Source organism: Micromys minutus, assembly GCF_963924665.1.
Source record: "Micromys minutus genome assembly, chromosome: 29".
Lineage (NCBI taxonomy): Eukaryota > Metazoa > Chordata > Mammalia > Rodentia > Muridae > Micromys > Micromys minutus.
This window is the reverse complement of record NC_137964.1, coordinates 4193266-4220047: the sequence shown is the minus strand read 5'-3', so window position 1 is coordinate 4220047 and position 26782 is coordinate 4193266. Positions and strand designations below refer to the sequence as shown.

General features: G+C 46.0%; 1 protein-coding gene across 1 annotated transcript; it reads right to left on the bottom strand.

Annotated features, from left to right (window-relative positions):
* Positions 1-382: 382 nt before the first annotated feature.
* Positions 383-23835, bottom strand: ARPC1A (actin related protein 2/3 complex subunit 1A). The gene is made up of 10 exons (XM_080941147.1): positions 23708-23835; positions 17712-17805; positions 16570-16674; positions 13433-13655; positions 12280-12387; positions 7878-8090; positions 4705-4780; positions 4326-4519; positions 1907-1997; positions 383-764 (listed from the first exon to the last, which is right to left on the bottom strand). The coding sequence occupies exons 2-10, from the start codon at positions 17773-17775 to the stop codon at positions 726-728; spliced, it is 1113 nt and encodes a 370-aa protein (XP_080797273.1). The 5' UTR covers positions 17776-17805; positions 23708-23835; the 3' UTR covers positions 383-725.
* Between the last annotated feature and the right edge of the window lie 2947 nt (positions 23836-26782).

The window sequence follows — 26782 nt, the reverse complement described above, 5'->3', positions numbered from 1 at the left end:
CTGACGCTCAGCTCTCCCTCCCCCAACCCCTGCATCAGCCTTGCTGCAACCCAGGCACAGCTGACTGGACTGGTCAAGACTGTAGGAGCCCTTCCTTCAGCAGCTCCAGATATAATGTCCCCTTTGTTGTAAGGGTCAGAGCAAGGACCCTGACACTAGAAGACTGTCAGCTGTTCGCAGGAGAGAAGGGCCATACCTCTGTGTAAAGAGGTCAAAGGTCCAGGGAGGACTGTCCAGCAGCAACCTCTGGTTAAAGGTTGTGAGGATGGTGCATGCACTTTAAGGATGGATACCTAGAGCCTAACCCTAAAAACAAACTGAACTGACGAAGACGGGTGTGTTTCTCTGTGGAGAACAGGAAGAGTATAAAGAAAAAACACACTTGCACACTTGAGATTTTTCTTTAATTGTTTTTTTAGCACACAATGCACACACATCCCTTCCCCTTTAAGTTAGTGTGACAATCTTCCATAATAAACTACTTAACGAGAAGCTTTGGTCAAAATGGAATGAGAGCAAAATCAAAACAAAACGAAATGAAAGAAAAAGCAAAACAAACCACTGCGGTCTCTAAATCCCACACGTCACCCACGACATCCACACAAACACGCGCTAGTTGCTTCAGTGTGACAGTGTTTCCTTGGGCCAGCGATCCTCACCACCATGGGAACAGCAGAGGGTGCTCGGTCCCGTTCCTCATGCTGATGGCAGAGGCTCACACGGCTTCACATTATCCGGAGACCCTGGATGGAAGACTCTAGGGTCTTGGGAAAAGCACAAGACTGATCAGCCCCGAGGACTGGCTGCCTGTCTTCCTGCAGGCACTGCTGCCCTCCTCCTGTGGAGCGCAGGCCCACCTTCCTCACCCACACTCTCCAGGCCTCAGCTCTAGGCTGATTTCCCGGGCTCACCCCACCCCACCCTGCATGATCCCCCATCCTCCCTTTCTTTTCTCCCAAGCGTACTGAGATTAAATCTGTGCACCATCGTCACCCTGCTTTTTCCTTTCCTTTTTCTTTTCTTATTTTAGACAGGGTTTCACTGCACAGTCCCGGCCTGGAACTCTCCATGAACCAGGCTGGCCTCCAACTCAGAGATCTGCTTTCCTCTAACTCTGGGATTACAGATGTGCATCACTATGCTTGGACTTTTAAGATTTATTTATGTATTTAAGTATATAATGCTTGTCTGCATGTATGTATGTACAGCCCTTGTGTGCCTGGTGTCCGTGGAGGACAGATGCCCTGGAACTGGAGTTACATTTGGTTGTGAGCAACCACGTGGGTGTTGGGAACAGAATTCTGAGTCCTAAGCAAGTGGTCTTAACTGCTGAGCCATCACTCCAGACATGTACTATCACACCTAGTGCATGTTTGTGTGTGTGTGTGTGTGTGTGTGTGTGTGCACATGTGTGGTGTGTGTGGTGGGGGGGCAGGGTATGTGTGTGTTTTCCATTTTCTTGGCTCACAGCATTGGGGTGGGGGTGGGGCATGGTCTTATTCTCTAGTACAGACTGGCATTAAACTAAAAGCAATCCTTCTGCCTCAGCTTCCCAACTGTAGGTATTACAGAAACGAGCCCTACACCCAGCTTTATTTCTTAAATAAATTGGTGTAAACTATAAAAATATGTCCATAAACAAAAATGTTGGCGGGTGGCCAACGATGGCATCAAGGTTTATTTTGAAAATAGGAGACATCAACCACCACTGAGAATGGCGGTCCCTCCTGCTTAGAGATTCTGGGCCAGCTCTTCTGCTGCACATTGCAGCTGACACTGTATTGAAGAAGAAAACGGTGTTTCGTGGAAACACCCGGAAATGAAGGACCAGGGCAGTGCAGTGTAAGCGTCCTCCCTAACATGTTCTATCCCCAACGCCGCAGAAACCACAATCGAGAGGACTTACCTTGAAATCCCAAATGGTCATGGCTCCATCAATGCCAGTAGTGCAGAACTTGCGACAGTCCTGCTTGTCCACTTCATAAATAGACACTTGACTAAGAGAAGAGCAAGACAGAAGTTTCAAGGCCTGTGGTGGATGTAGCCCCACTCTCCCCACCAACAGTAAGGTGCGCTCAAGAAAATGAACTCTTGGGGGCTGGAGAGATGGCTCAGTGGTTAGAGCACTGACTGCTCTTCCAGAGGTTCTGAGTTCAATTCCCAGCAACCACGTGGTGACTCACAACCATCTGTGATGAGAGCTAGTGCCCCCTTCTGGTATGTCTGAAGACAGCTACAAGTTTACCCATATAAATAAAATACATAAACCTTTTTAAAAAAAAGAAAGAAAAGAAAACAAACTCTCTTCACTCTTGAACGTCAACACGTCCATCAGTCTTAGAATATAACAGTCAGAGTGAGACAATATCCCACAGCTGGGTGACAGATTAAGTTCCAGATCCATCAGGGTTACATAGCAAGTCTCTGTCAAAGCAGGAGTGGGCTCAATAGCTTAGGATATAGTTCAGCTGGCAGAGTGGCTGCCCAGCATACATGAGGCTCTGACTGAATCCCCAATACCACGTAACTGGTGTATCTGTACATGCCTGTTCCCTAGCAGTGTAAAGGTGGAGGCAGAAGATTAGAAATCCAAGGCCATCCTCAGTAACCTATGCCATCCACTCTCTGACCAACCTATAGTGAGTCTGAGGCCAACCTAAACAATATGAAATCCTATGACAAAAATGAGGGGGGGGGGCAGGAAGAGGGGGGACAATGGCCTCATAGCTCGTGATGGGTAGGAGGAGGGGAGGGGCTCAGGGGCTCAGCAGTGATGCAGATATGAAGGACCGTTTTGTGTTGTCAAATAGAGGCATAGCGAGAACATGACTGAGGCCAACTGGTTCCCAACATTCCCTCCCAAATCAACCTGCAAGGACAGCCAGAACAGGAGGCCCAGAGCCTTGCACAGGGGCTGGTGCTGTGGCTCAGTGGGGGAGTTCAATCCCAAGTCCAAAACACCAAAGACAAAATAAATGAGATAACTTATTGCAGTGTCAACGGCAGGCAGTCACTCCTCCAGATCCTAGCAAAGCTGCACAGATAACGAAACAACCTGCGTGAGCTAATCATCTGGACAGCTTCCAACACTGACTGCAGACAGCTGCTTCTTTCTCATCTCAAGGGACCAAACTAGGAACGTCTCCTGCCTGTCTGAGGAGCGGACAGCAGACTACAGCACACAGACTACTATACCGCCCGTGAGCTAACAACCTACTGCTACTCTTCTCATCTAGTTTATGTTGTGCGTGTAGAGAGCAGATGACAACATCTGGGACTAAGGTTTCTCCTTTCACTGTGGAGGTTCTGGAGAGCATGCTCAATTGGTTAGGCTTGGCAGCAAGCACCTTTGTCTACTGAGCCCACATGCTGGCACGTTACCAACACTCTTGCCTCAGCCTCCCAGGTGCTGGGACTACAAGCCTGTGCCACCATGCCCAGCATGAACCTACTTTCTACCCACAATGGTAGAATACTCAGCCAACTAAGCCTTCTCTGACAAGAACCACTCTCTTCCTCCTGAATGCTGGGGACAAATGTACCTTGCAGGGCATAAGGATAACATGGTGGCAGCCCGCTTTTGTTGTCTTTGAGACAGGGTTTCACCATGCTGTAGTGAGAATTATGGAATTTTGGTTTCTTTAAGAAACACAGGATGCCATTTCATTTTAATCCCAGCACGAGATATGGTACTGCTTCGGCCTGATCACTATTTGCTAACTGCAGATAGTTTCTGTGATTGTGTGATATTTGGAATTCTGGGGCCTTTTCAGAGAGTATATAAATACTAGAGTCCCAATAGGTGGGGTTGGTGGTCTTTCAGGGGTGTTGGTTATGACTTAGTAGTTGTGCTCAGAGAAGAAATAAGATAGAGATCCTTGAATCTAATCTCTCTCTCTTCCCTCTATCCTTCTTTCTCTCCTATCTAGTGATGTGGAATAAAGGGTGGGAAAAAGAACTCACAAAGTAGCAAAGACTAGCTACACTGTGCAGCCTTGCCTGGTCTGGAATTCACTATGTGAGTTATATAGATCAGGCTGGCCTTGAAGTCACAGAGATTCACACGAATCTCTGCCTCTCTGAATGTTGGGATTAAGGCTCATGCAACCACACCCAGCCAACTCCCTCTCTGTCACAAACTGAAAATAAAATCCTAGCAGCTGGGAAGGCACAGGGGTAGTGCTGCTCTCATTCCAAGGACACCGGGGCCTGCAGCACAAGGGACTTTTTGTAAAAAAATGACATGGAGTAAGCACCTTGGCCAGCCGATTTTCTACAGAAGTCCAGTGCCTAGACTCCAGGCCGAGGTGGCTGATGGTACCTACGTGATGCTGTTCTGGTGCAGTGTTTCCAAGGCTGTGTTGCGGTCCTCAGCAGTGGCCCTTTTGTCCATGTTACGGAAGCGTTCCATAGCAGACATGTTACGCTGGATGCTCTGTTTTGGGACGTCTAGTTTGGACACAAAGGTCAAACAGCCACGGTCATCGTAGTTAAAGAGCATCGGGCAGCAGTCATGGCCCTGAAATGAAAGATCGGTCAGCACAGAGGGCTCCCTGTCTACCTTCCATCCCAGTAGAGTGCTCATAGTGTGGCCTCTCACAGTCTGGTTTTGTGAAGGGATGTGCTCCTGTGCCTGTCACAGAGCATGCATTGTTTCTGGCTTGGAGTTGCACTTGGTACACAGTGAGGATGGCAGATACTTACGGCAGCCACAACGCTGTTCTCTGAGACAAATGACACACTGAGCAGCGGCAGGAACTCCGTTCTCAGAGTTGAAACCCTGAACACAAGAACACTTGTTTCATTAGGGGAACCACACAGCCCACACTCCTTCACAGACAGAGGACAACAAAGGCCCCATTCTCAGAGTGGCTTCTGCAATGTTAGACAACACTTCTCTAAGAAGAGTTCCCTGACCTCTCCTTACAGGAATTTCAAGCATAAGGTGACCCCAAAGTGACCTTCAGAACCTGAAGCCTTGAAGTTGGAGACATAATATGTGCAAAGCCCTGGTTTGACCCCTAGCACCCTCTAATCAATCAGTCAAGTAAAAGTAAAGGACTAGCTCTTCCTAGCCCGGGCCTTGCCCCTTGCTGAAGGGTCTCTACTCACGGACCACAAGTTGTCCTTCCTTTCTGCCTTTGTCCCAGTGCATGGCTCTGCTCCTCTTAGCCAAGTCCTTACACCTTGGCTCTGACTGTTGTCTTGCAATGGCTTTTCCTGCCTTACGTGCCATAGCTCTTGCCGTCAATACCGCTGGTGAGAGTGCACCCGTGCTGGCGCCACAGTTGCTGGCTGGCAGACATGCCCAGTGTGAGCCACCATGAGATGAATCTCAGTCTCAGCCATCTCACACTCAAACAGGCCTCGTGCATGTCTGTGAGTGTGTGTGAGTGTGTGTGTGTATAAACAGATGTGTGTAACTAGGCATGGCAGAAAAACACCTAATAAGTTAAGGGCACTCTACTTTCTGTTAAGGCGATGTAATTTCTTGCATGTGTGCACACCCATATCTGTGCAAGTGGAAGCCACAGAAGGACATCAGATGTACGACTCTCTTTCTGGATTATTTCCTCAAAGAACAATGAACCAGAAGCTCAATGTTTCGGCTACACATGCTGGCCAGCAAGCTCCCAGGGTCTGCCTGCCTCTACCCCTCTATTCTGAGGTCACAGGCACATGGCCATGCCTGACTTTTACATATGTGCTGGAGATTTAAATTCAGGTCATATAAAATAACTCTTACCCACTGAGCCCTCCCCAGACTACAGGATGCACATTTTAAAGCTAACAGCTGCAGGCTCATGTACACACCTATAATCCCAGCATTTAGGAGGCAGAGGCAGGCAGATCTTGTTCCAGCCCAGTCTGAGCCTCACATTGAGCTTGATGACAGCCTGGGCTCAAAGACCCTGTCTCAAAAACATACACACCCCACAAAAATAGCTAACTGCCTTTGTCTCAGGAGGCCCCTGATCGGGTAGCTAAAGGACTAACCCATGCTGTGGTATAGTAATGCCAGAGAAGGTGATAGTGGAGTGGACCTGGCTGGAAAAGGCAGCTTACTAGTCAATACGTGCAGAGGAGACATATGACACTCACAAGTGCTGAAAACTGTCAGCCTACAACAGCCTGCACAGAACCAGTCCCACATTAAATATCACCGAAAGTAAAAAGGGAGATTAATGTGTGAAGTATAGGACATAGACCTACTCTGCTAAAAGCACAAAGATTAAATGCACATATATGTTGTGAGCGTTCCCGTGTGTGTGTGTGTGTGTGTGTGTGTGTGTGTGTGTGTCTATAACAACATGTGGAGTCAGTCCTCTTCTCTACCAAGTGGACTCCAGGATCAAGACACCTTACCGAGTGAGCCATCCCCTCAGTTTCACATGTTGGGTGTTTTAAGGTTCCTGCTATGTAGCCCAGGATGGCCTCAAACTAATGACCTCCCCTGCCTAGGCTTCCTGAATATTGGAATTACAGGTTTGCACCACCATGCCTGGCTTATAAAACATTTATCTGGGAGGCTGAGGCAGGAGGATCATAAGCTTGTCACCAGCCCAGGTTACATAGGAGTTCCAGACCATGTTTTTAACATGGACCTTTTACAAAAGAATTCCTATAGTAAATTCAGCTTAGCAAAGATATCACCTCTGAAATGTCCTGTTTTGTGCCTCTCACTATGACTGCTTCTATACATAGAGTGGTAAGTCTAGAGACTGTCACAAGTTTCTCTTAGCTGCCCGTGGGGAAGGGCTCCCAGTGAAGTACAAAGATTCCTAAGAGGAGGCCTCCAGGTTTCTTCCTTTGCTACTGAGCAAACTTTACTCCCATGTCTGATAAAGTTCTTCCAGGCTGAGCTGGCAACACCCTCACAAATGAGTCATTGTAATTCGGGTTTTCCAAGTAGCATGAAGGCGGCATTGTTCTGTGATAGCATGGAGTAAGAATGGAACTCTTTTTCTATTTTTTTTTTTTTTTTTTTTTTTTTTTTTTTTTTTTTTTTTTTTTGGGTGGTGTTAGAAAAAGAAACTAAAGGTGTGTACATGCTAGGCAGGTGCAAAATTCTCAGTCCTGGTTTTCTGAGACGGGCTTTGGCATGTAGCCCAGGTTGGCCTTGAATTTATAATCCTCCTGCATCTACATCCTGAGAGCCAGAAGTAGAAGTCTGAGCCACCATGCCTGCTGTCTACTGGCACAGCCTCGAAGGTGAGGGTAGGGATGGGTCACTGGACCCTCATCTGGGATCCCAGCTGCTCTATCTTGCGTCTTGCAATAGCTGTACCTAATTCTGCACTAGCTGCAGGTGGTCTATGGAGAGGCTTCCATGCATAAGTGTAGATGGCTAACTGAAGTAAGGGGAGCCTCTGTGCCTCTTTGCACATGTCACCATCCATGCCAGGTGAGGGCTTTTTGGTGCTGTGTCTGCTTTGGGGTCACCCATGCTCCTGAGAGTAGCCTCTGACCTGTGCTCTGTACGTGAGCCCAATGAGCTCACTGGTTGGGAAGTCGAACCTTGGTAGAATTATCCTTTGGTTGTCATGTGCACACTGCATCGGGTGAACGGGTGCTTGTTCACTTCTCCCTGCGGAAAGGCTCACAGGACACAGAACAACCTGGCTATTCTGAAGGAACCCTTGTTAGCAACATACCAGGAGGGTCTGCAAAGGGACACCAGTACTGCAACCAAGAAGTGTTTCTGGAAGGAAGTCCCCACTCTTTGAAGTCATTAACAGGTATTTAGTACCTGCCTGCAACTTTAAAGACAGCTACAGTTGTTGGGGTGTTCGAACAATACTACGGCAGGGCAGCCTCAGTGTGGTGCTGAAACCTTCCACCCATGTCCCACCTTCACCTGCAAGGTAAATACTCACTGCACACTTTTTGAGGCATCAGCAACAGACACCGTGCTGTCATGGCTGACCCAGGCCAGGCGGCTCCCACTGGCAGAGAAGCTGACCCCATGCACCCAGCCGCCGGTGCCACTGCCACCAAACTCAGACATCAGCTGACCAAAAGGCATCTTGCTACCCCAGGGTGTGCTGGCTGGCTTCTCATCCACCTCTTTGATATAGGCAGAAAACACTCTGTTGTTCAACACATAGAAAAGAAGAAAAAAGCAAATGAAAAAATATAAATATAGGCAAAGGCACCTGCAGCTGTCAGAAGGCAATCCAGAACAAAGGGGCGAGCTTGAGCACAAAACGTAGACAAGATCAGTGCACAGCAGTGGCAGACACAGCGGTATTGAGGGTCTCCTAACCACAGGTGAAGAGGCACTGCTGTCACCCCACGTCAGACTGCGCTGACAGCAGGGGTAGCCTTTTCCTCCTACTATAGCAGCATCCTCAGCACAGCACTCCCAGAAGCACACAGCCAGTGTCAGGTGAGAAACAGCCAGATACCAACTCACTTAAAGGCAGATGAGCTGGAAGCTGAGCAGCGCACACCTTAGTCTCAGTGCTTGGCAGCCAGAACAAGAGGGTCCCTGTGAGTGCAAGGCCAGTCAGTCAGGGCTACACAGTGAGACAATGTCTCCCCAAAAGGGAAAATGTTAGGGAACCAAGGAGATGGCCAGTGAAGTGCTCACTGACCAAGCATGAGGATCTAAGTAAGATCCTCATCACCCACATAAAAAGTGGGGTATGGCAGCACCTATAACCAAGTACTGAGCAGGGTGGAGACAGACCCTAGGGCACACTGGCCAGGCAGTCTAGCTGAAATAGCAAACACCAAGTTTGGTGACAAACTGTAGATTGTCCTGAAGCTGTTAGTATTTTAATGTTAATTCCACTTCCCCAAGAAAGGCTGCCTAGCCACAAGATTCCAACTGAACCTTCCCATTTTAATTAGTAAAATCAAGGAAAGCCAGGGAACAGGCTGGGCTGGGTGAGGGAAGTAGAGAAGGCTGAGAGGGTGGAGGAGGTCAGAGGATGGAGGGTAGAGATCGTGGCAACATGAAGCTTTCCAAGGACCAGCTAGACCCAGGTGGGACTGATTGGTGTTAAAAAGCTATGAACATTAAGGATTTTACAGGTCTAATATTTCATATAGAAGGGCAGCTTATATCTTTATTTGATGTAATCTTGTTATGTAGAGGTTTGTGGCTTGAGAATTGAATATATAAACCTGTATGAAAAACTATTGGGCTGTAGAGTTGTATTTATGTGGAATTTTGAGGTAGAGAAACACCCGGGACAAAGGCAGAGAATAGGCCATAGAAAACCGCCAGGGAAGGGAGTTGCATGGACAGGCTTGGGCCATGAGGGCGGCTCGGACCGGGCAGCAGAGCTGAGTGTGGCTCCAAACTAAAACTGGGCCTGAGGAGTGAGACTTCAGGACCAGAAAAGAGATAAGCATTTTTATTTTTTAGTATTTACTGCAACAACAGACTGTCTCAAAAAATAAGGTGGGAGAGAAGAAGATAGTATCTGAAGCAAACTCTGGTACGTACACACACACACACACACACACACACACACACCCTCCCACCCCCACATGCATACACAACACAGAGATAGATAAAACTAGAGGTGAACACACTAAAAAAGCTAAGAGGACATTGAGAAAAGGCAGACAGCTCCCTATCCCTGCCAGGAGGGCCCACTGTCACCTTTATGGCAGGGACAGTCTGTGATGAAGAGGAGCTTTAGCAGCCAATGTCCTCAGTCTTTTGCTAACTCCCTGTTTCCATCTAGTTCCCCACAGCTGTGTGTACTGCGCCCAGACTCAGGAAGGGGAGGGACAAAGAACCATTGGACCCTGCCTTCCAGTGTTTTTATTCTTCTCTTTAGAAAACACCTGAACCTAAGTGGCGCTCACCCGTAACTCCAGCCCCCTGGAGGCTAAGGCAGGAACAGCAGAAGTCCAAGGTAGCCTAGCTAGGGGAAGAATAGGAGGAAACTGAATCTCCAGTCTCCCTAAAAAAAACTCCAGGCTTGTTGGTTATAACTCACACCTTTAATTCCAGCACTTAAGAGGCCAAGGCAGGTGGATCTCTGAATTTGAAGCCTGGTCTACAGAACAAGTTCCATGACAGCCAAGGCTACACAGAAACCCTGTCTCAAAAAACAAAACAAACAAACCCAAAATCCCTTTGGTTCCCTAAGCCCAACTCCAAATGAGAGTGGTAGTTGAGACTCTGGAAGATTAAGGTCAGTAAGTGGCAGCATTGAGCTCTCTTGTGTGCGGGGCTGGGCACCTCCTCCTTCTTAGTTTTTTATTTTCAGTGTTCATAGCTTTTTAACACCAATCAATCCCACCTGGGTCTAGCTGGTCCTTGGGAAGCTCCATGTTGCCACAATCTTTCCCCCTCCATCATCTGTCAAGTTTTCTGAAAAATTTTCACATAGGGCAGTGGTTCTCAACCTTCCTAATACTGCAACCCTATAACGCAGTTCCTCATGCTGTGGTGACCCATCCCTCAATCATAACATTGTTTTTGTTGTTACTTCATAACTGTAATTTTACTACATTTATAACAATGTAATTTATACATTATTATAGTTGATAATATCAATAGCTGTGTCATCTAGTGGTCTTAGGTGACCCCCGTGAAAGGAGTCACAACCCACAGGCTGAGAAACCCTGAAATAGGTACTGGAGGTGGGTGTGTTTCAACTCTGCCACCAAAAGACAACACAAAACAACAGTGTTATGTTTTTCTTTTTCTAAGGGGAAAAGTCCCTGATGAAGAACAACTTTTATAAAGCAATTCTGTGGTATGATTCCTAAAGCTCTTAGCAATGTGGAAGATTTCCTCTAGCCTCTGGCTAATGACAGACAAAACACTTTAACTGAGAAGGACGTGCAGGAACAGCTCTCAGTACGTTCACTCTGTTATCTGCACTCCCTGGCCTGGAATACAAAATGAGGAACTTAAACAGTGGTCCAAAAAGACAGGCATGAAGTTGCATGCTTAAAATTCCAGCACTAGGGGCTGGAGAGATGGCTTATTGGTTAAGGGCGCTGACTGCTCTTCCAGAGGTCCTGAGTTCAAATCCCAGCAACCACATGGTGGCTCACAGCCATCTGTAATAAGATCTGATGCCCTCTTCTGGTGTGTCTGAAGACAGCTACAGTGTACTCACACATAAAATAAATAAATGAATCTTTAAAAACAAAACAAAAACTGAGAAAGAGACTGAAAGAGAGGTGGGCGGATGGACACGAATGAGTTAATCCTGAACTTGAAATTACTGATACTCTGCCTAAAGAACATTCACTGTACCCACCAGCCTGCTGTGCCCACTGACCTGCTGCAAGTTCCCACTTACCTAGTCCATCGTATCTTTTTATTTTTAAACCAGAAACACCTTTATTGACAGTTTAGGACAGTTAAAACACACACAAAGACAGAAGTGTAAAATTGCAGCACATGAGTTAATATTCTTCACCTTCATCGTCTCCTCCAGCGCTATCCACCCCAACCTCCTCATAATCCTTCTCTAGGGCAGCCATGTCCTCACAGGCCTCAGAGAACTCCCTCTCCTCCATGCCCTCACCCACATACCAGTGCACAAAGGCACGCTTGGCATACCTCAGATCAAACTTGTGATCTAGGCGAGCCCAGGCCTCTGCAATGGCTGTGGTGTTGCTCAGCATGCACACTGCTCTCTGGACCCTGGCCACCAGGTACCACAGTGGGAGGCTGGTAATTAATGCCAACCTTGAAGCTAGTGGGGCACCAGTCCACAAACTGGATGGTATGCTTGGTCTTGATGGTGGCAGTGGCAGCACTGACATCTTTGGGGACCATATCACCATGGTATAGCAGGCAGCAAGCCATGTATTTACCATGGCAAGGGTCACATTTCACCATCTGGTTGGCTGGCTCAAAGCAGGCATTGGTGACCTCTGATACTGTAAGAGCCCCCACTGTATCTTTAAATCACTGTGTACCAGCTCACTCTCCCAGTATCACCCCCCTTCCCCGTTCCCTATATATAGGTCTCATATATATATATATGTATGTATATGCCTCATATAGCCTAGGCTGGCCTCAAACTCACTATGTAACTAGGGATAGTTATGAACTGATTTTCTTGCCTCTACATCCAGAGTGCTGAGGTTACAGGCATGCACTGGCTTATGCAGGGCTGGAGGATGGAAGCCACTGAGCCGCATTCCCAGCCCCAGTTTCTTTTCTAGACTGTGAGTTCCTTCATCTTTGAGTCCCTCACAGTGCTATTATAGACTTTGCAAAAAAGGAACCCTACAAATGGCTGCCAAAGCTGAATAATAGGCAGCTCAAGTCTCTCAGTACTTTATCCCCACCTGCATTTGAAGTCACAAGAGCCTGCAGCCAGCAAAACATTGTTGGGATGCCAGTCCAGGCTGAGAACTGTGGAGCGAATCGGCTTCTTAATGTGCTTGCTCACCCACCTAAGAAAGGAGAGAACTAATTCACACTGTTCTCATAAGCAAAAATAACATTTTCCAAGCCACCCCAATAAAGCTACTTCAAATCCAATGGCTGAACTACACTTTTATAACTATCATGTAAATTTTGAAATCCACAAGAAATGTTAGCTCCTACTACTGAAGTAAGTCCTATAAGTACGATTATTTTTAATGTTCTAATGACGTCTTTTGATTTATGCCTGAGTACTTTTTTATGGGCTCCTTGCTCAAGGGTGGCCCATATGCTTGCTCTTTGTTAGATATGTTTCCTATACATAGTTCAGGCTGGCCTTAGACTTGCTACTCATGCCCAGACTGTTCTCAAGCTCCTGAATGCTGGGATTCCATGTGTGCACCACCTGGCCTAATGGCTATCCTAAGCTGGGACATTTCGCAGCTGCTTTTCAAAGACCACACCTGAGACCACCGCCCTATTTACCTATCACAGGGGACCATCTATCATAAACAGTAAACAGTTCTATGGCTCAAACTCAACCAGTAGGAAATGTTTCCTATATGAATTAAGAAAAGTTGAGGGGTTGGAGAGATGGTTTGGTGGTTAAGAGCACCGGCTGCTCTTCCAGAGGTTCTGCGTTCAATTCCCAGCAACCACACGGTGGCTCACAACCATCTGTAATGGGATCTGATGCTCTCTTCTGGTGTGTCGGAAGACAGCTACAGTGGACTCACATAAAGTAATTTCTTTTTTAAATTGAGAGATGGAAAGGGAAGGATGAAATGAAGGAAATGAAGGAGGGAAGAGAAGGGAAAGAAGAAGGAAGCAATGGCTGAAAGGAAGTAGGAGAGGAAGGAAGGAAAGGAAAGATTAAAAGAAAAGGTGTGGGAGCTGAGTAGTGTGCATAAGAGAATCAACAGGTATTCAGGGAGAGGATACGAGAGGGAATAACCCTCTACAGCTTAGGAAGGGCCACTGCAGTAAACACAGAGCCTCAAAGGTCCCAAAAGCACAGCATCCAAGCATGAACTATACAAAGCGGAATGAGAGGGCACATGCAACATTGCTCACCAGTCATTTTCAGACTCGAAGTAACAAACAGAGATGAGCCGGGCTCCGCTCCCCACAGCAAACTTGTTCTCAAGTGGGGACCACTTCACAAAAGTGGCTGCACGGTTAATCCTCAGGATCACAAGGGTGGGCTTCCAGATGCCATCTTTCTGACTCCAGACATAGGCGTTGCGGTCTGCCCCACAAGTGACAATACGGTCACTCTTAGGAGCCCAGTCAATACCTGCAAGCGAGACACAGGTCACTTGCTGTGCCTGGCCAGTGACAAGGGACTAGGCTATTGGCAGGTGATAGCTGGACATGGGGTAACAGTGGGCTTGGTGGTTTCCCCTTTCTATGGTTATTATCTCACACAAAACCAAGGCTGTTTCTCTCCCAAGGACACTGGAGGACGAAGGGTTCTTACAAAGCCAGGTAGAACAGAACTAGGAATTGGTGGATTTTTTTGGGACAGGGGGTCAAGAAGCCTAGGTTGACCTTGAATTTACAATGCAGCTGAGAATACTCTTAAACTCCTGATCCTTCTGTTTTTTCTTATTTTGGGATTACAGATGCCACCATCATGCCTAGCATGCACACACACACATAAGCACACACACACACACACACACACACACACACACACGTCATATGAGATTTTTATAGTAAAATGGTTTGGAGCTTGCTTTGTTTTTGCATATGTGTTGCACACATTCCCATGTGCCTCTGAAGGCCTGAAACTGACATCAAGCGTTTTATCATTCTCCACCTTCATTTACTGAAGCAGGATCTCACTGAACCCAGGCTTGTCATTTCCTGCTGCTCTAGCTACCTACCTTGTGCTGGGTATCCCTGACTCTTCCCTCAGAGAGCTAGGATTCTAGACAGCAGTCTGCCCAGCATTTCTGTGGGCTCTGGGGGTCCGAACTCCAGCCCTCACACTAAAACAGCTAAGCACTTTATCCACTGAGTTGTCCTCTCAGCCCAGGAAAATATCTTTAAAAAGTAGCTGGGCATCAGGCAAGTGATGAACACCTTTAATCTTAGCACTAAGAGGCAGAGTCAGGTGGATCTCTGAGTTCTAGACCAGCATGATCTACAGAGTGGGTTCTAGGACAGTCAGGGCAAGAGAAACCCTGTCTAGACAAAAAAAGAAAAGAAAAATAAAGAGAAAAAGAAATAGCAGCCATGTGTGCTGGCACATGACTTTAATCCCAACACTCAGGACATGGAGACAGGCAGATCTATGAATTCAAAACCAGCTTGGTCTACATAGAGTTCCAGGCTATCCAGGACATGAGACCATGTCAAAAGGGTGTGTGTGTGGAGGGGGTAGTGATGATCAAGTGGCTAACCCCAAGAGCCAGCTCAGAGAGTGCCTGGAGCTCTGCCACACGCCACACTGCTCTGTGAAATGCCGACAGTGTCTTGTAGAGTTTGTCAGATCCTACCCCTCGTATTTACAGTCTGAGAGAACAGCCTACTGTTAGAGGTATATTTAACTTTTCTAAGTTCCTCAGATCTTCAGAAAATGGGTCCAAGTTCAAAGGACCCCAAGTGATGTAGCAAGAAAAGTTATAGCTCAGAAGCACCACATACAAGCCACCTGGTAAAAGCAGGAAGCATGGTTAGGAACCACGACGTTCAGGGATGCTGGACAACTTCTCTTGTATTCATGCAAAGTGCACACACACAGAAGCCGGAGATCCACCTTGGGCAGCTTCCTCTACTGCTCTTCTCTTTTCCTTTTGAAACGTCTCCCTGCACCTGAAGCTCTGGCTAGCTCGCTACCCTACTACCCAAATCCCAGGATTATATGTGCATTCAGCCATGCTGGTTTTTGGGGATTCAAACTCTTGTTCAGGCTTTCGAGGCAGGCACTTTATCTACTGAGCCATCTCTCCACCCCAAGTGCTAAGCAGCTTTAAAGGGCACAAAAGGTCCAAACCATGTTAAGTTGGTTTTTGTTTGCTGTTTTTCTGATCTAGCCAAGAATATCTTTAGGCTAATATGTGTATGATAGTCTTTTGTAGCTCAGGCTGGCCTCAAACTTCCTTAAGTAGCAGAGGATGACCCTGAAATCCTAATCCTCTTTTCTACACCTCCCAAGCGTTACACCTTTTAGAGACAATGACCAAATATAAGAACAATCTAAGCAATAAATGGTTTGTTGGTTTTGGGACAGTTTCATACTTAACAGCACTGAAGACAGTACATGGATGTCTGAGGCCCTGCATACACTGAACAAGCCTGGCTGAGGTCTTCTAGGGAAGCAGAAAAGACCCCAGACAAGGGGCCTTCATTCTCTTTCTTACTCCTGTCTATCTTTTAAGCGTTCTGGCATAGAAACCGAGATGGTTTCCTGATTCAGGAAACTGTCTGAAGGGTCACCTGACAGGGTGCTGGCTATGTCACTTCTGCTGTAGTTTTAACAACTTGTATTTAGAGCATGAGCATGTGGGCTTGTGCATATCATGGTGCACGTGCGGAAGTCAGATGACAGCTGGAGGGAGCAAGTCCTCTTCTTCCATGTGAGTCTCAAGGACTGAACTAAGAGCATGACACTTGGTAGCACATGCCTTTACCCACCAAGGCATCTCACTGGCCTCATTCAAAAGCCACTCTTGCTTCTAAAACAACACAAAGGAAGATGTGTCTCACAGCAAAGACAGTCAGCTGCAAATTCCCTTGGTGCTCCCAGTTCCCAGGGTCTAGCTCTGGCTTTCCTGGCTCATTCCACCTGTAGAGCAGGCTCAGTGCCCTCACTGACTACCAGAGTGCTGTACACCGGCTGGGCCACAAGAAGCATGTAACAAAGTTCTATTTTCCCCTCAAATTTTTTCTAAAGAAAAATTCAGCCAGAAGACTTGTGGAGCAGGAGCAGGCAGATCTCTGTGGGTTCAAAACCAGCCTGGTCTACATATACTGAGTTCCAAGATAGCCAGGGCTACATAGAGAGACCCTGTCTCAAAAAACCTGAAAAAAAAAAAAAAGAAAGAAAGAAAGAAAGAAAGAGAAAAGAAGAATAAAGGAAAGAAAGAAAAGACTTAGTAAATCCTATGTGAAATTCAAGGATCCACTCAGCTTGATGGGGCTCTTTATGTACTGAAGAAAGTGCTTTGTTTGGAAATCACACCCTGAGCCTGCAGCTGCCTTACCTGTGATGTGTCCGTTATGTTCCTTCAGCTCATGAGCTTTTGTCCACTGACCCCCATTCTTCTTGTAGATGTGCACCTCATGATTATTGGGGCTCAGGGCGATCTCTGGAAAAGGAAGGCAGCAGAACAGTTAACAGGTCCATCCCTGCTGTTATCCGCAGTGCTGGAGTTTGAGCACGGAGAATTGTGACTACAAGGATCTACCACTGAGCCAGACCCCAGGCCCCCCTGAACCCCTGCATCAGCTTTCCAGTGCTGAAGCTTCAGGCACGAGCCACCATGAGCCAAAATGCAAACATTTTGTGCATCATGTTGGTGCTCAAAAAATTTTGGATCTCCAAGCATTTCATTTATGACTTTCATATTTAAAAAACTCAATCTAAGCCAGGTGGTGGTGGCACATGTCTTTAATCCCAGCACTTGAGAGGCAGATCTCTCTCTGAGTTGGAGGCCAGCCTAGTCTACAGAATGAGTTCCAGAATAGCCAAAAAATTTAAAAAAAATAAAAAATAAAACAAATTTTAAAAAAAGGAAATTCAAATCTGAAATGTACAAGTACAGAAAAATAAAGACTGGTGCAGCAGATATATTACAATCACTGATTTATATGTTTTTAAAGGCTGACGTTTATATTTTCTCACAAAACTGAAATATGTGAATCCTAAACATGCTTACATGTGAGGAATATCAAAAGTATTAGAAAAGAGGGCCAAAGATGTAACTCCATGATAGAGTACTTGTCTAGCATTGGAGAGACCTTGGGGTCAATGTTGTTACACAGAGAGAGAGGGAGAGGGAGAGCTGGGCGATAGCTCAATTGGTAATGGCTTGCCATATAAATAGGTGGACCTGAGTGTAACCCCTAAACCCATGTAAAAACTGGTATAGCGGCATATGTCCATAACCTCAGCACTGGGGTTGGGGGTGGGGCCAAGATGGAGGATTCCTGCAGTTCAATGGCCACTGGCAGGCCAGCCCAGCCAAACTAAAGTGCTCCAAGTTCACTGAGAGACTTTGTCTTAAAAAAAAAAGGGGGGGGGGGTTGGCAAGGAGCAATTAAGGAAGACACTTGACAGGGATCTCTGGCCTCTATACAAGCCCACCCCCCAACAAAAGCATCAGGAAATTCAAAGCACACTCACGGGTACGATCCCTGTTCCAGGCATGGCAGGTGATTGGCTCTAGCAGAAACTGATGCAGAGACATGATTCCTAAGTGTTTTCACAGGTCAGAAAGCTGTAACGAGCAACAGGAAAGAAAACACAATGTCATGTAGTAAAAGTTTAAGTTGTCAGTGGGACCCAACATTGATCCCCCATTAGAGAAGACTCAATCTCAATGCAAAAATCAATCCCATAACAAGGACTAGAGCACAGAAACCACCAGTATATGTATAATCTACTCTCAAGGGTCACCACCTGATTCTCAGATCACAGGTTAAAGACTGATGGAGTTGAATATTTAGCCTCAACCTACAACTTCTCACAGGACTTTCTAAATTATGAGAAATCTGGTAAGCATCACCTTGACCAAGTAACCAAACCTGTAGCTACAAACAGGGGAGCGGAGCAATCTAAACCAACAGTTCTGGAGGAGGGAACATGACCACCAGCATATTGTAACTTGAAAACAATGATTTAATTTGTCATCCACATCATATAAGAACAAAATGGATACTCAAGGCGGGAAAGCCTGATGTAGCTCAATGGGATAGTGCTTGCCCAGCATGTGGAAGACCCTACTTTAATCCCACAATGACCAAGTCATAGCCATTATAATTCTAGCTCCACAGTGTCTGCACTCACAAGGACATAACCCCAGAGACATAAATACAAATAATTTTAGAATAAAAGTAAATCTGACCAACTGTGTCTCAGCACGCAAGAGGCGAAAGGATTCTGGGAGAGTTCCAGGATGGCCTATAGAATAGACTCTTCCTTAAAAGAAAGTCAGTGAGTGAGTGAGTCAGTCAGTCAGTCTGTCTAACAGGAAGTTACAAATCCATCCTAGATAAACCTTGGAAGATGATCAACCCAGTTATGAAGCATACCTGCCAAACATATTTACTCTAAATCCAATCAAGGTCTGGATTTCACTTTCAGGTTATAGGAGATAAAGTGGAAAGGCGTAGTTAAGCAACACCAAGAAATGAAGTCAAAACTGATGTAGCTCTTCAGATACACTCAGCGGTTAAAGCGCTTTGCTGTACAAGCCAGATGTCCTGAGCTCTGGTCCCTCAGACCCTGAAGAGAACTGGAAACAGAAGCGAGTGCCTCTGTGGTTCCAGTGATCCTACAGGGAGATAGAAGGTGGAGACAGGAGACTCTCAGGAGGGCCTCGGGACACACAGTAGTGTGCAACAGAAGGGTCTCTGTTTCAAACAAGGAAGAGGGTGACGACTGACACTGGAGGCTGTCCTTTGACATCTGGACATGCCGTGGCACATTTCCATGCATGCACACCACACTAACACAGTTCTCATGTATGCACACAAACACATACATGTTCGATCACTCTTGTCTCTTTCTAAAATCCTAGAGGTGCCTTCTAGAAAACAGCTTGCCTAGACTATTTTAAAAGGCAGTATGGACAGGTATGGTAGCAAACAGCTGAGATCCCAGCACTTGGCGGGTAGAGGGAAGAATCTGTACTAGATTTCAAAAGAGCTATGAAAATCAAATTTCTTAAAAGATGGTTGATTATAATTAGTATACTTAAAAATAACCACAAAAGACATGTGCTGTGTAACAAATTTGAATTACATTATTACATAGCAGCATGAAATTATCTTAATCCTAGCTATGATAATGGTATTGCCTCAGCTGGAACAAGTCTTAGCCGTTATGGGGTGAAGTGATGATGTGTTTGGGATGAAATGTCCTTTCTTCTCACTATAAAGTCTTGGCTGCCTGGAGCTCACTATGTAGACCAGGCTGAGATCCACCTGCCCCAGCCTACTAAATGCTGTAATTAATGTCTTTTCATCTGAGATAAAGTCTTTATATGTAGCCCAGGCTGGTTTGCAATTAACAATTCTTCTGACTTAGTTTCCTGATTGCAGGCCATGTGTTTCCTTGCCCAATGAGACAGAAATTCTGACACTAGCAGAAAATGAATGGAAGAAACATCAGAAAGTTATGAGGCAAACAGCAGGTAAACCGCATAAGCAAACCTGAGTGCCTGTGGCACAGAAAAGAAGCACTCTGCTAAAGGAACCCAAGGTCAAAAAGAAGAAAGCAGACCCTAACTAAAAACACTGCTAACTGTCTCCAAAAGACTCGATGTAAGAGCAAAGCCATCAACCTGCACATCTGTAAAACCAGCATTTTGGAGGAGACAAAAGGATCAGCAACTCAATGTTATCCTCAGCTATCCAGTAAATACAGGGCTAGCCTGAGCTACCTGCAAAAACAGTGAAATATTAGTACATTTTTCCTTTTATATGTTATAGAAAGCAAACTGCAACTCATAAAGAACCTTTAATTTGACTTTCATCTTAATTAACTTACTTTAAAATATTTAAAAATTTTTAGAAGTGTGTGTGTATATCTGTGTATGAGAGAGAGAGAGAGAAAGGGGGGGGGTGCTGGATTCTCCGGAGCTGGAGTTACAGATATGGTGCTAGGAACCAAATCTGGGTCCTCTGCAAGAGCAGTATTATGCATGATTAAACACTGAGCCATCCTTCTAGCTCCTTACTTTTGGGGGGGCCAGGGCTGGGAGGAGGTGAGCAAAGTAAATAACTGGGCACTTCAAACAAGCCAAAAAACTTTATTAAAAAATAAATCCAAGTGAGACTGCTTAATTTGTTTTTTTTTAAAACATAAGTTCCCATCTTATGTTTTATATGTGGTGGCGAATGGCTTTGATGCTGGCACTGGGGAGGTGGAAACACTTGGTTTTTTATAAGTTCCAGGTCTGCCTGACATGCATAGTGAGTTCTGAACCAGCTATGGTTATGAAGTAAGACTTCTACTCTAAACAAACAGCCAAACAAAGCTTCAAGTTGGCATGTGCCTGTAATCTCAGCACTCAGAAGGCAGAGGCAGGAAACTCAGTACTCATTCCAGGCCAGACCAGTTGGTTACACAGTGAAACCTTGTCTCAGAACAAATGGTCAAGGGCTAGTATGATGGTTCAGTGAGTAAGGGGGTTTGGTGGCAAGTCTAGTTACCCGAGTTTGGCTCTCTTCTACTACGTAGGATCTAGGAACCATCTGTCCTCTGACCTTCACATATGCACCACGGCACATGTGCACATACACAAAATAAAGTGAGTATCACAAGCAAACAAAAAAGTTTCCAGATGCACACTACATGCATCTCTCATTTCTGATACCTGACACACTTACTCTAATCTTGTCACATATTAAACTCAAAATAACATCTAATGGGAGCAGGAGAGAGAAAGTTCAATGGTCAACAGCACTTGCTACTCTTCTAGAGGACCAGAATCCAGTTCTCAGCACCCATGTCAAGCAGCTTCTGTGTACATCCAGCTCCAAAGAACCTGACACCTCTCTGCAGGCAACCACACACATAAGGCAACACACACACAAATAAATCTTTTTATAAATGGATTGTCACAAACAAATAATCCTAACTGTAAGCAATGTACCTTAAAACCCAAATCTGATAAAGTTGCTCGTTAACTGGACAAAACTTTGTAAGTTAACTTGGATACCCACATGTATGCACTATTTCATGAAGAGCTGGACGTCACACATGCAGATAATGACTTTCTCACTCTCCCATTCAGTTTTTCTAAGGACACATTTCCAAAAAAGAAGACTAGTCATAAAACAGCAGAATTACTTCTATAACTGCATTTCTAATTTTGTTATATCAGTCAAGTCCTATAATTGAATATACATTCAGACATATCCTTCCTCTATAGCCATCTATTTTAAGCAACAATTTTGTACCAAGTAAAATTCATTCATATGGTGATAATTTTAAGTCACTAAACTGCAGGTGATATTTAAGCAATGTTTGAAAATCTTAACAATGCTCAAAAGGAGAAAGGGGAACACAATATGCAATGACATGAACTTAACAGGTTTTACTGGGAACTCAGGAGGCAGAGGCGGAAGGATCTCTGTGAGTTCCAGGCCAACCAGGACTATATACAATTAACACTGTCTCAAACAAAACCAACCAACCAAAACCCAGGCTTCTGTTGCCGCTGTCCAGCACTGAGGGATGAAAAGGGCTTCCGTTTTCACTTAGCATAGTCTTCCTGCCCTGCTGGTGAGCCAGTCTATGCATGGTGCATACCAGGCAAGGGCTCCACCAACCCAACCACATTCCCAGCTTTTGAGTGAAGTCATTTTAATATCTGATTAGCCATGGGATCTGGAGACAAGGGGACCTGAGTTTGAACATTTTAACACATGCATACAGTCTGGGCAAATTTTTCATTTCCTCTCCAAATGACATTACAAGACAACTGTCAAAAAGATTAAATAAGTTAGCACATAAAAGCAGCCCAAAACTGATCCCAATAAGTTAGTTCTTTGGTCTTTTGGGTTGTAAGCCTAGCTTTAAATGACAGAGTCATCTTGCAAGCCCAATAAATTAGTTCTTTTTCTTCCTCTGACACAAAGCTTTGGACAAGCCCTCGAGGGATCCTCTGAACTTGGACATGTCTACATATGTTGGTGTCTTGGCCCCACTCCACCGGAACTTGACAAATTCACATAAGTTAGAATTTCCATTCCCTGTTAGGGTCAATTTCAAGTCTGTGATTCATCTAGTTTCTAATTACTCTTGTTGCCCAACCCAGCAATACCAACAAGGTTACCACACCCTGCCAATGTTCAGACAGGCTTCATTCTAAATTCCAGCTTCATCAGACCATCTCCACACTTTCTGTGGAGAACTTATTTTGACCCAACACTAGATGATTTAGATCAAAACACTGCCACCCATCCTCCAAAGGAGTATGCAATTTCCAAAAGGATCCCCCAGTTATGAACAGCAGATGAACTGAAGGTGCCCCCCCACCCCAAGATAGCCAGCAACTTGCTCTAATTAATGGGGCAAGCATCCCGAACTCATAACTTCTAGAGGCCTGAAATCCTAAGGCCTACATAGAAACCAAAAGATGAAGTGAAACTGTTAAAATATGGTGCCAAACTAGGTCATTTCAGAAACCCGGGCAACGAGGAGACAAGAGAGAGACTCCCAAGCCACACCATGACAACAGATGGCTTTAGACAGAGATTCTAAGCTGCAATTTATTAAGTGCTTCCCACGTTCCCAACCATGTTAAGTATCTGAATGGGGCTAAAAACATAAAGAAATCCCAGTCCTCAAGTCCTTCTCTGGAGGAGAGAGAGCACAAAGGAAAGGAAGGCAGATGTGCATCGAATGTCTCAGAAGCACTAGTAATGGCTGCTATCTATTTTCAGATCAGCTACCCTGGGTTAGGAATTACTGTAAGCAACTTAAGCAAATGAACTCCACACGAACCCAATAAAACCAAGGAGACTAAGAATCTTCTTACTGCAGCTGGGGAAACTGAGGCATCGAGAAGTAACCTTCCCAGAGACACCTGACAGAGTGGCAGAGTCAAATGAGAACTCTTGCGGTTCTACATAAAGGACCCTCTGAATCGGAGCGCAGAGAAGAGTACAACTTTGACTTGCGGGGGCGGGGGCTAGAGCAAAGGAATCTTCAAGCTACTCGAAAGATAGGTTTTCTCTCTTGGGGAGGGTTCCCCAATAACTGACGGATAGAAGGCTGCGCTAGGCAACATCCTAGACGTTGAAGAGATGAACAGATACTCGTGACAAGCCATCGGGGAAGACCCGCCCGTTTAAAGTAATTTTACAGGTTGTGGTAAATGCTCACAGTAGGGGTGCAAATGGTACTGTGGGGGTGTCGGAGACCAAGCTGTTTCTTCTCACATCCGAGAAGGAGGGCAGCTAGAAAGTGCCCAGGAACGCTCGGTCTGTGTGTGTGTGTGTGGGGGGGGGGGTTATCAGGGACTCAGGGGTAACCAAGAAGAACGGAGATGCCGGCCCCCCCAGCTCGAGACGCCGCGCCACCGCTCTGGGCCCGCCACCCCCGCGTGCCATAGAAATACAAGAAACGGAGGCGACCCAGACCAGACTCTCGGCCCTGCGGCCTCTTACCTGGGGTCGGGGAGGTCGGGAGGTCCGGAGCGGACGATTCGCGGACTCTGGTCAGTCGACGCGAACAGGCTCCGGCGGGCGCGGACGGAGGAGGGAGGCCTAGAGGGAGCGGCTGACAGATCCCGGAAGTGACCAGGGCGCCTGCGCAGAGCGGCCGCGCTCGCCTGGCGGGCGCAGGCGCAGCACGTAGCCTTCTTTGGGATGCTCTCAAGAGCTGCTGTTCCTCAGGTGAGGCAGCCGCTAGTCAGCGCTAGGGCGTGCTTGTGCTCCTACTCCTTTCTTTAGGGGGGTTTAAAAATACACACACACACAGACACACACAAACACATTTCCGAATCATGGCCCAAGTGTGCACTGTTGGAAGCTTCTCAAGTACTTTTTGTTATAAATTACTGAGATAGGATCTCTCAAGCCTTATGATTCTGAAAATTAAAAAATATTTATGTGAATGTCTGTGTTGGTGTGCACATGTGAGTGAAGGTGCCCGTGCGGGCTACAAGAGAGCCACAGATTCCCTTGGAGCTGGAATTGTACGCTACTCCATGTGGGTGCTGGGGACTGAACTCAGGTCCTCAGCAAGAACAGTACGTAAGCTGAGCCATCTAGCCCTTGCAACTGTGTTTGTGTTCCTTCATAGAGGGTGAGTCAGAGCTTGTAGACCACTTTCTGCCAGGAGGTCTATCTCTGCCATGAACCCCCAGTAGAAAGTCTCATGTAAGCCTCATGTCTACCCAAGAGTCCTCTTGACCGTTCCTATATCAGGGTCACTTGTTCATGTACCCACAGTGACACCACAAGGAGGCCCAATGGAAATATAGGAAGAGTATTGGCTATGCAGATGCAACTTCTAAGAACTGCCCTGAACCCCACACCAAGTCAGACTGTTGCTCCTGCCCTGGTAGAAATTATGAAGCAACTAGTACCCAGGTTCTACTACAGGTAGGCACCCCAGCCCTTGTCTTGTGGTGGTCTATATATTTGACCCAGTGGACAGTAAACACTGCCTTAAAGGAAAACAAGGAAGTAGTTTATTTTGAGCCAAATATAAGTGAGCGTTACTCAGCAATGCTCAGATTCATTACCCTGAGTGCTTGTTCCACCTTGAAAGCATTATGGTCTGTTGGATTATTAGTGTGTCCATGTGATGTGTGTAGGGGAAGCACATGAATGGTGGTCAGAGGACAGCTTTGTGGATTCGGTTCTCTACTTTCACATTTACGTGGGTTTCAGAGATCAAACTCATGTTGTCAAGCTGGTTCAGCAAGTGTTTTTCCCACTAAGCCATCTTGCTGGCCTTTGGTGAACTTTTATAGTTGCAGAACAAGAGAAAGCCATAAACCAGTCCATTTAGCAGAGTTCCATTGGTGGGAACATCAGGTAGGAGGGCTATAGTAAGAGGAGTCAATCTTTCAGCTTAGCTTAGAGTACTCTTAGCTGTAGGGTTGGTGAAAGCTAGAGGCCTGCTGATACATGGCAACGGCTTTACATAACAAGCCCGAGAATGTAAAGCTAGGTATAAAAATAAAGATGGTGGCTGGGGGTGTAGCTCGGTTGACAGTGCTTAACCAACATTCACAAAAAACCTTGGTTAGCTCTCCAGCCCTGTATAAACCTGAGGCAGTGTCACATGCCTGTAATTGCAAGCACTTCAGAGGTAGAGAGAGGAAGATAAGAACTAGTATAGGTTACATAAGGGTTTGAGGGTAACCTAGACTACATGAGATTGTGTCTCAAAAATGAAGATTCAGTGGGCTGGAGAGATGGCTCAGTGGTTAGGAGCACTGACTGCTCTTCCAGAGGTTCTGAGTTCAAATCCCAGCAACCACATGGTGGCTCACAATCGTCTGTAATGGGATCTGATGCCCTCTTCTGGTGTGTCTGAAGACAGCTACAGTGTGTGTGTGTGTGTGTGTGTGTGTGTGTGTGTGTGTGTGTGTTCTATTTAAAAAATGAAGATTCAGAAAGGGAAGTAAAGGCTAGCAGATGGCTACTAAAAGGTTCAAGATGCCCTGAGATACTTTGGGAGTCTGTAACATTTGATCTCTTTCTGATACATCCTAGGTGAGCAAGGTCAAGCCATCTGCAGAACTCTTAAACAGAGAAGGGACTTCAGGGAATTTCCGCTCAGAAGCCCTTGATTGCAAGGCACTGTCTGCTGAGGTGAATCTGCAAAACTTCCAGTTTCACACCATATGGTATTATTTACAGTTAAATAGTTTGGTTGTTAACAGAGTCCTCCCTGACTTAGAGCTCTTGTATTTTAAGTTTGTTCCACAGCTACAGGTTCTGTCATGGGGGAGCAAAGAAATGGGGTGGGTAGATAAGTATAAATTGAATATCCATCCCTCCTAGGAGACAACTTGACCGAGGAAAAGTAGCATCTACGGAAAGCAAGCATTCTTTATGCACTGTAGTTTAAGTGAGCCATTTCCTGAACGTATACAGTTGGTACCCAGAGCCGAAAACAAACAAGGAAAAACTAAGCTGTTTTATATAGACTCCAACTCTTTACAAAAGACCATTTCTTCTTTGGAGAAGTTCAGTCTGGATAGATGAAAATATACTGTCTTCGGTAAATTACGAGGGGTTCACTGTCATGCTGGTTTGTTGCTTTATCTTGGTTGTGAGGAAATCCATGCAAAAACCACTTTAGGAAGGACGGGTTTATTTTGCCTTTGGTTTGAAGGGCTGTGGTCCCTCACTGCTGGGAAGATATGGCAGAGAGAGCTGGGGGCTGCTTGTAACAGGCATGTGCCCCTGCACCCAGCCCACAGTTGGGAAGGAAGCAACAAGAAAAATAGTGTTTAGAACCCCAGCTATGGGATGGTGCCTCCACATTCAGACATGCCCAGATATGTCTGCCTGGAGATGGAATCTCATTGTGTGGCCCTGGCTAGTCTGGAACTTGCAACGTAGGCCAGGTTCACGCAGACTTTACAGAACTCCACCCGATTCTGCCTTCCAAGTCCTGGGAATGAAGGTGTGCGCCACCAGCCAGCTTCTTCCATCTCCTGAGTCACCGTTGAGCATGTTAGCCTAAACCTTTCATGTTTTATGGGGGCAACTGAGGCAGCT